General features: G+C 42.7%; 1 protein-coding gene across 1 annotated transcript in view; it reads left to right on the plus strand.

Annotated features, from left to right (window-relative positions):
• The window catches only part of LOC120987310 (urokinase plasminogen activator surface receptor-like), a 49,021-nt gene extending 45,478 nt beyond the window's left edge, over positions 1–3,543 (plus strand). Inside the window, exon 8 of the mRNA XM_040415881.1 lies at positions 3,296–3,543. Coding sequence (XP_040271815.1) covers positions 3,296–3,543 — 248 coding nt within the window. The remainder of the gene's footprint in view (positions 1–3,295) is intronic.
• The last annotated feature ends 7,492 nt before the right edge of the window (positions 3,544–11,035 follow it).

Below are 11,035 nucleotides of genomic sequence, written 5' to 3' on the forward strand. Positions count from 1 at the left end.
AGTAGTTATATTCCTATACATAGGAGCAGTATTATAGTAGTTATATTCTTGTATATAGGGGGCAGTATTATAGTAGTTATATTCTTGTACATAGGAACAGTATTATAGTAGTTATATTCTTGTACATAGGAGGCAGTATTATAGTAGGTATATTCTTGTACATAGGGGCAGTATTATAGTAGTTATATTCTTGTACATAGAAGGCAGTATTATAGTAGTTATATTATTGTACATAGGAGCAGTATTATAGTAGTTATATTCTTGTACATAGGAGGCAGTATTATAGTAGTTATATTCTTGTACATAGGAGGCAGTATTATAGTAGTTATATTCTTATACATAGGAGCAGTATTATAGTAGTTATATTCTTGTATATAGGGGGCAGTATTATAGTAGTTATATTCTTGTACATAGGAACAGTATTATAGTAGTTATATTCTTGTACATAGGAGGCAGTATTATAGTAGGTATATTCTTGTACATAGGGGCAGTATTATAGTAGTTATATTCTTGTACATAGAAGGCAGTATTATAGTAGTTATATTATTGTACATAGGAGCAGTATTATAGTAGTTATATTCTTGTACATAGGAGGCAGTATTATAGTAGTTATATTCTTGTACATAGGAGCAGTATTATAGTAGATATATTCTTGTACATAGGAGGCAGTATTATAGTAGTTATATTCTTGGACATAGGGGCAGTATTATAATAGTTATATTCTTGTACATAGGAGCAGTATTATAGTAGTAATATTCTTGTACATATAGTGGATATAAAAAGTCTACACACCCCTGTTAAAATTTTTCTGTGATGTAAAAAAAATGAGACAAAGATAAATCATTTCAGAACTTTTTCCCCCTTTAATGTGACCTATAAACTGTACAACTCAATTGAAAAACAAACTGAAATCTTTTAGGTGGAGGGAAGAAAAAATATAAAAATAATATAATATGATTGCATAAGTGTGCACACCCTTAAACTAATACTTTGTTGAAGCACCTTTTGTTGTTATTACAGTGCTCAGTCTTTTTGGGTATGAGTCTATCAGCATGGCACATTTTGACTCTTCTTTGCAAAAACCCTCCAAATCTGTCAGATTGCGAGGGCATCTCCTGGGCACGGCCCTCTTCAGATCACCCCACAGATTGCGAGGGCATCTCCTGGGCACAGCCCTCTTCAGATCACCCCACAGATTGCGAGGGCATCTCCTGGGCACAGCCCTCTTCAGATCACCCCACAGATTGTGAGGGCATCTCCTGGGCACAGCCCTCTTCAGATCACCCCACAGATTGCGAGGGCATCTCCTGGGCACAGCCCTCTTCAGATCACCCCACAGATTGCGAGGGCATCTCCTGGGCACAGCCCTCTTCAGATCACCCCACAGATTGTCAATCGGATTCAGGTCTGGGCTCTGGCTGGGCCATTCCAAAACTTTCATCTTATTCTGGTGAAGCCATTCCTTTGTTGATTTGGATGTATGCTTTGGGTTGTTGTCATGCTGGAAGATGAAGTTCCTCTTCATGTTCAGCTTTCTAGCAGAAGCCTGAAGGTTTTGTGCCAATATTGACTGGTATTTGGGACTGTTCATAATTCCCTCTAGCTTAACTAAGGCCCCAGTTCCAGCTGAAGAAGAACAGCCCCTTGGCATGATGCTGCCACCGCCAGGCTTCACTGTGGGTACGGTGTTCTTTTGGTGATGTGCAGTGTTGTTTTTGGGCTAAACATATCTTTTGGAATTATGACCAAAAAGTTCCACCTTGGTTTCATCAAACCATAACACCTTTTCCCACAGGCTTCTGGGAGACTTCAGATGTGTTTTTGCAGAATGTAGCCTGGCTTGGATGTTTTTCTTGGTAAGAAGAGGCTTTCGTCTTGCCCCTCTGCCCCATAGCCCAGACATATGAAGAATACGGGAGATTGTTGTCACATGTACCACACAGCCAGGACTTGCCAGATATTCCTGCAGCTCCTGTAATGTTGCTGTAGGCCTCTTGGTCGCCTCCCAGACCAGTTTTCTTCTCGTCTTTTCATCAATCTTGGAGGGACGTCCAGGGCTTGGTGATGTCACTGTTGTGCCATATCTCCTCCACTTGATGATGACGGTCTCCACTGTGCTCCATGGTAGATCTAATGCCTTGGACATTCTTGTGTCCCCTTCTCCTGACTGACACCTTCTAACAATGAGATCCCTCTGATGCTTTGGAAGCTCTCTGTGGACCGTGGCTTCTGCTGTGGGATGCGACCAAGAACATTTCAGGAAAGACCAACTAGAGCAGCTGAGCTTTATCTGGGGTCAATCAGAGACACTTTACATGATGGCCGGTGTATGCTGACTCCTATGTAACAGGATTCTGAATGTGATTGCTTCATTCTGAACACAGCGACATCCCAGTTATAAGAGGGTGTGCACACTTATGCAACCACATTATTATAATTTTTTTTTTTCTTCCCTCCACCTAAAAGATTTCAGTTTGTTTTTCAATTGAGTTGTGCAGTTTATAGGTCACATTAAAGGTCGAAAAAGTTCTGAAATGATACATCACAGAAAACTGACATTTTAACAGGGGTGTGTAGACTTTTATATCCACTGTATAGAGTAGTAGAGAATCAGTAAACCAGTGTATTACATTTTACAGACAGATCAAAATATATTTCTTCCTTTGAAGCTGCTTGAAGTATATGGCAGTTGTTGCCCCAGGTATCATACGTGTTTACACCCAAAATACCCGCGCCTCCGCCCTTCAATGCACACTGCATGAAACCATATAGACGGTTACATGAACTTGACTTGGAGGAATCATTGGTTGCTGTCACATGTTCAGATGGTGATTACTACCACGTAGACAATAATGTCACTCGCTTTAGGCTACTTTCACACTCGCGTACGGTGCGGATCCGTCATGGATCATACGTTTGTATTATCTGTAACATAGCCAAGACGGATCCGTCTTGAACACCATTGAAAGTCAATGGAGGACGGATCCGTTTTCTATTGTGCCAGATTGTGTCATAGAAAACGTTTGGCTCAGTTTAGTCAGACGGACACCAAGCGTTTTGGTGTCCACCTCCGAAGCAGAATGGAGACTGATCGGAGGTAAACTGATGCGTTCTGAGCGGATCCCTTTCCATTCAGAATGCATTAGGGCCAAACTGATCCGTTTTGGACCGCTGAGCCCGGAACGGATCTCACAAACGGAAAGCCAAAACGCCAGTGTGAAAGTAGACTTAGTTTGACAGCCATATCTCCTTAGATAAATGGGTTTGACTTGGTTTTCCATTTGTTCCTTTCTAGATCAGAACCGGAAGACGGTCATGAAGGGTTGCAGTTCCGTGGCCTTCTGTTCATCTACGTTCCCAACAATGGGAGTCCCCAACATTTCAGAGATCCAGTGCTGCGCAGGAAGCTACTGCAATAACTTTACCCGGGAGACCAGCAGCCCTAGCACCGTGGTCAGTAGCTCCACAAGACTAAACACAGACTTAAGGCTCCCGGCCTTTCTCATTACCTTAATATATGCTATAATAAGGCGCTTTCCCTAGCGGTATCCTTCAGAAAGCACTAAGACTTGTACAGAAGACTGACTATTTATATTGAAGAACTCAGTGTCCTTAATTTGGATACAAACTCGTTTTGTCAGAGATCCAGACTTGTGCTCCTACACCGAGGGTCTATCATTGGTTCTCATGAAGTGAGGAGCACCACATTATGGAGAAGGCCGGAGAGGTCACTGGAATACTGCATGTAATTCCCAATAGTACCTAAAGTATCCAGGTATTCATTGGAGACTGGGTTAGTATTCTTAAAAAAGTTGGCTTTCTTCTATCCCATAGAAAATCATCAATGGTGCCACCATGACCACCTCCACCACCACTGGTCATCAGCTTCTATTGAATGGTCAATGTCTTACTTCTTGATAACTATAACTTATTATTGAGTCCCCTTCCCTTTTTATTTTAAGTAGAATTAAGTCTAACAGGTTTTTTTTTTTACATTTTCTTTGATAACTGGTGATGAGAGCGGTCTATCCGCCCTGCCTCGAGGCTTGTCTACAGATTTACCACTGTCCCAGATACGTCTCCAGATCCTCAGAGGTCTTGCATGACGTCGTTATTGTGCCTCGTCTGGAATGTCCACTATCACCGCAAAATCTCTGAGACGTCCCTAGAAGTTACATTTATTTTTTCTCTCGCATTCTTAAGTCTTTCAGTCTGAAGTCGCTTACCTTCACCATCCGCATGATGCATCAAATAAGTCTACAGCTTCAAAGCCGGGCTTGGGGCGAACCGCAGGGTTCTTCAGCATCGCAAAGTAGCAGTGAAAGCTATATGGGTCATTTCAAAGTGGGATCTACAAATGTAATAATGGCTGGAATTACTGCCGTATGTGCGTTCAAATGTGCAACTGTTTCCCACTCTTGGAAAATGAGTGAACGTGGGTGGGTTCGGCCGAGGGGGTCCGACGTATTCCAACACATTCATCAGTTGTTATATTGGTGCAGAAAGCTCATAGCAGACGTAAATGTCATTTTCTGGCTTTACGACAGACTACAGATTTATTAAAGGGGTTATCACATGATGTAAAAACCTAAAATCATATAGTACAGAACAATCTCTTTCTAACACAGCTAGAAGCAGCCCTGGACCTCACATGGATCCCGAGATCTCCATTTTCACTGCTCCAATTGCTCTGCGGGAGTTTCTTCAAGCTAGCAGTTCAGGGGGCATGTTCTTTCTGCAGCAGCTATCTTCTTGTCACAACTCAGTTGGCGTGTCCTCTCTGCTGCAGCTCTCTCTCTATCACAGCTCAGGGGATGTGTCCTCTCTGCTGCAGCTCTCTCCCTATCACAGCTCAGGAGATGTGTCCTCTCTGCTGCAGCTCTCTTCCTATCACAGCTCAGGGGATGTGTCCTTTCTGCTGCAGCTCTCTTCCTATCACAGCTCAGGGGATGTGTCCTTTCTGCTGCAGCTCTCTTTCTATCACAACTAGGGGGATATGTCCTTTCTGCTGCAGCTCTCTTTCTATCACAGCTAAGGGGATATGTCCTTTCTGCTGCAGCTCTCTACCTATCACAGCTAGGGGGATATGTCCTTTCTGCTGCAGCTCTCTACCTATCACAGCTAGGGGGATATGTCCTTTCTGCTGCAGCTCTCTACCTATCACAGCTAGGGGGATATGTCCTTTCTGCTGCAGCTCTCTACCTATCACAGCTAGGGGGATATGTCCTTTCTGCTGCAGCTCTCTACCTATCACAGCTAGGGGGATATGTCCTTTCTGCTGCAGCTCTCTACCTATCACAGCTAGGGGGATATGTCCTTTCTGCTGCAGCTCTCTGCCTATCACAGCTAGGGGGATATGTCCTTTCTGCTGCAGCTCTCTACCTATCACAGCTAGGGGGATATGTCCTTTCTGCTGCAGCTCTCTACCTATCACAGCTAGGGGGATATGTTCTTTCTGTGGCAGCTCTCTACCTATCACAGCTAGGGGGATATGTCCTTTCTGCTGCAGCTCTCTACCTATCACAGCTAGGGGGATATGTCCTTTCTGTGGCAGCTCTCTACCTATCACAGCTAGGGGGATATGTCCTTTCTGCTTCAGCTCTCTACTTATCACAGCTAGGGGGATATGTCCTTTCTGCTTCAGCTCTCTACCTATCACAGCTAGGGGGATATGTCCTTTCTGCTTCAGCTCTCTACTTATCACAGCTAGGGGGATATGTCCTTTCTGCTTCAGCTCTCTACCTATCACAGCTAGGGGGATATGTCCTTTCTGCTGCAGCTCTCTACCTATCACAGCTAGGGGGATATGTCCTTTCTGCTGCAGCTCTCTACCTATCACAGCTAGGGGGATATGTCCTTTCTGCTGCAGCTCTCTGCCTGTAACTGTCGCAACATCTAACAGAAGATCAAGCTGGTGGCAGTTCAAGGATAGAACTGGGAAAGTGCGACCACCTCAATAATGTAACTGAGGTGGACAGAGAAAAATGGAATAGAACAAACAGCAGGTGGCGCTATGCAGATACATTTTATTTAATAAGATTCCGGTGTTCGTTTGAAAAATGTAGAATATTTTTCATGGGACAAGCCCTTTAAAGGCATTTACATCTAAGTACATTCAGTTTAATAATCTCCAAAGATGCTTGCTTAAAACCAGCAAATTAAACCAGACTTAATACTGTACATTTCCCTCAATGTGTTTTGTATAGGATGGCCTGTTCCTCTGTATGTATGAAGCTCTTGTTTTTATATCTAATACCAAACTCCTCTGTATTGTCAAAGGGAACATTTATTTCACGTGTAATATGCGCCAGTTCTGTGGCACACATCTTGATGATGGACTGAGGAAGTCTGCCCCTGACCCGGCCCTCGCCAGCCCACGTACTGTTCCAATACACCCACCTTTTGCAAACATAGTGAGGGTGTCACAAAACGGGTGAAAATTTGAAAATTTGCTATTTTCTGTGTACCAAAAATATAAATTGCCGTTATAGATATATAATAAAACAGTTTTCAACCAGCACTAGAGTGAAAGAAAGAGGTTACTGTGTACCGATATATACAGCCACCACTAGAGGGTGCCCAGGAGATTACTATATACAGATATATACAGCCACCACTAGAGGGAGCTCAGGAGATTACTACATACAGCTATATACAGCCACCACTAGAGGGAGCTCAGGAGATTACTATATACAGATATATACAGCCACCACTAAAGGGAGCTCAGGAGATTACTATATACAGATATATACAGCCACCACTAAAGGGAGCTCAGGAGATTACTACATACAGATATATACAGCCACCACTAGAGGGAGCTCAGGAGATTACTACATAAAGATATATACAGCCCCCACTAGAGGGAGCGCAGGAGATTACTACATACAGATATATACAGCCACCACTAGAGGGAGCTCAGGAGATTACTACATACAGATATATACAGTCACCACTAGAGGGAGCTCAGGAGATTACTACATACAGATATATACAGCCACCACTAGAGTGAGCTCAGGAGATTACTACATACAGATATATACAGCTACCACTAGAGGAAGCTCAGGAGATTACTACATACAGATATATACAGCCACCACTAGAGGGAGCTCAGGAGATTACTACATACAGATATATACAGCCACCACTAGAGGGAGCTCAGGAGATTACTACATACAGATATATACAGCCACCACTAGAGGGAGCTCAGGAGATTACTACATACAGATATATACAGCCACCACTAGAGGGAGCTCAGGAGATTACTACATACAGATATATACAGCCACCACTAGAGGGAGCTCAGGAGATTACTACATACAGATATATACAGCCACCACTAGAGAGAGCTCAGGAGATTACTACATACAGATATTTACAGCCACCACTAGAGAGAGCTCAGGAGATTACTACGTACAGATATATACAGCCACCACTAGAGGGAGCTCAGGAGATTACTACATACAGATATATACAGCCATCACTAGAGGGAGCTCAGGAGATTACTACATACAGATATAAACAGCCACCACTAGAGGGAGCTAAGGAGATTACTACATACAGATATAAACAGCCACCACTAGAGGGAGCTAAGGAGATTATTACATACAGATATATATACAGCCACCACTAGAGGGAGCTCAGGAGATTACTACATACAGATATATACAGCCACCACTAGAGGGAGATCAGGATATTACTACATACAGATATATACAGCCACCACTAGAGAGAACTCATGAGATTACTACATACAGATATATAGAGCCACCACTAGAGGGAGCTCAGGAGATTACTACATACAGATATAAACAGCCACCACTAGAGGGAGCTAAGGAGATTACTACATACAGATATAAACAGCCACCACTAGAGGGAGCTAAGGAGATTATTACATACAGATATATATACAGCCACCACTAGAGGGAGCTCAGGAGATTACTACATACAGATATATACAGCCACCACTAGAGGGAGATCAGGATATTACTACATACAGATATATACAGCCACCACTAGAGAGAACTCATGAGATTACTACATACAGATATATAGAGCCACCACTAGAGGGAGCTCAGGAGATTACTGCATACAGATATATACAGCCACCACTAGAGGGAGCTCAGGAGATTACTACATAAAGATATATACAGCCACCACTAGAGGGAGCGCAGGAGATTACTACATACAGATATATACAGCCACCACTAGAGGGAGCTCAGGAGATTACTACATACAGATATATACAGTCACCACTAGAGGGAGCTCAGGAGATTACTACATACAGATATATACAGTCACCACTAGAGGGAGCTCAGGAGATTACTACATACAGATATATACAGCCACCACTAGAGTGAGCTCAGGAGATTACTACATACAGATATATACAGCTACCACTAGAGGAAGCTCAGGAGATTACTACATACAGATATATACAGCCACCACTAGAGGGAGCTCAGGAGATTACTACATACAGATATATACAGCCACCACTAGAGGGAGCTCAGGAGATTACTACATACAGATATATACAGCCACCACTAGAGGGAGCTCAGGAGATTACTACATACAGATATATACAGCCACCACTAGAGGGAGCTCAGGAGATTACTACATACAGATATATACAGCCACCACTAGAGGGAGCTCAGGAGATTACTACATACAGATATATACAGCCACCACTAGAGAGAGCTCAGGAGATTACTACATACAGATATTTACAGCCACCACTAGAGAGAGCTCAGGAGATTACTACGTACAGATATATACAGCCACCACTAGAGGGAGCTCAGGAGATTACTACATACAGATATATACAGCCATCACTAGAGGGAGCTCAGGAGATTACTACATACAGATATAAACAGCCACCACTAGAGGGAGCTAAGGAGATTACTACATACAGATATAAACAGCCACCACTAGAGGGAGCTAAGGAGATTATTACATACAGATATATATACAGCCACCACTAGAGGGAGCTCAGGAGATTACTACATACAGATATATACAGCCACCACTAGAGGGAGATCAGGATATTACTACATACAGATATATACAGCCACCACTAGAGAGAACTCATGAGATTACTACATACAGATATATAGAGCCACCACTAGAGGGAGCTCAGGAGATTACTACATACAGATATAAACAGCCACCACTAGAGGGAGCTAAGGAGATTACTACATACAGATATAAACAGCCACCACTAGAGGGAGCTAAGGAGATTATTACATACAGATATATATACAGCCACCACTAGAGGGAGCTCAGGAGATTACTACATACAGATATATACAGCCACCACTAGAGGGAGATCAGGATATTACTACATACAGATATATACAGCCACCACTAGAGAGAACTCATGAGATTACTACATACAGATATATAGAGCCACCACTAGAGGGAGCTCAGGAGATTACTGCATACAGATATATACAGCCACCACTAGAGGGAGCTCAGGAGATTACTACATACAGATATATACAGCCACCACTAGAGAGAGCTCAGGAGATTACTACATACAGATATGTACAGACACCACTAGAGAGAGCTCAGGAGATTACTACATACAGATATATACAGCCACCACTAGAGGGAGCTCAGGAGATTACTACATACAGATATAAACAGCCACCACTAGAGGGAGCTCATGAGATTAATACATACAGATATATACAGCCACCACTAGAGGGAGCTCAGGAGATTACTACATACAGATATATACATTCACCACTAGAGGGAGCTCAGGAGATTACTACATACAGATATATACAGCAACCACAAGAGGGAGATCAGGATATTACTACATACAGATATATACAGCCACCACTAGAAAGAGCTCAGGAGATTACTACATACAGATATATACAGCCACCACTAGAGGGAGATCAGGATATTACTACATACAGCTATATACAGACACCACTAGAGGGAGCTCAGGAGATTACTATATACAGATATATACAGCCACCACTAGAGAGAACTCAGGAGATTACTACATACAGATATATACAGCCACCACTAGAGGGTGATCAGGACATTACTACATACAGATAAAAATAGCCAACACTAGACGGAGATCAGGAAATTACTACATTCAGATATATACAGTCACCACTAGGGGGAGCTCAGGAGATTACTACATACAGAAATATACAGCCACCACTAGAGGGACATCAGAAGATTACTACATACAGATATATACATCCACCACTAGGGGGAGTTCAGGAGATTACTTCATACAGATATATACATCCACCACTAGGGGGACCTCAGGAGATTACTTCATACAGATATATACATCCACCACTAGGTGAAGCTCAGGAGATTACTGCATACAGATATATACAACCACCTCTAGAGGGAGTTTAGGAGATTACTAGAGACAGATATATACAGCCACGACTAGAGGAAGCTCAGGTGATTACTATATACAGATATATACAGCCACCACTTAGGGAAGCTCAGGAGATTACTACATACAGATATATACATCCACCACTAGAGGGAGCTCAGGAGATTACTACATACAGATATATACAGCCACCATTAGAGGGAGGTCAGGAGATTACTGCATACAGATATATACAGTCACCATTAGAGGGAGCACAGGAGATTACTACATACAGATATATACAGCCACCACTAGAGGGAGCTCAGGAGATTACTACATACAGAAATATACAGCCACCGCTAGAGGGAACTCAGGAGATTACTACATACAGATATATAAAGCCATCACTAGAGGGAGTTTAGGAGATTACTGCATACAGATATATACAGCCCCCACTAGAGGGAGCTCAGGAGATTACTACATACAAATATATACAGCCACCACTAGAGGGAGCTCAGGAGATTACTACATACAGATATATACAGCCACCACTAGAGGGAGCTCAGGAGATTACTGCATACAGATATATACAGCCACCACTAGAGGGAGCTCAGGAGATTACTACATACAGATATATACAGCCACCACTAGAGGGAGCTCAGGAGATTACTACATACAGATATATACAGC

Source organism: Bufo bufo, chromosome 1 (genome assembly GCF_905171765.1).
Source record: "Bufo bufo chromosome 1, aBufBuf1.1, whole genome shotgun sequence".
Taxonomy (NCBI): domain Eukaryota; kingdom Metazoa; phylum Chordata; class Amphibia; order Anura; family Bufonidae; genus Bufo; species Bufo bufo.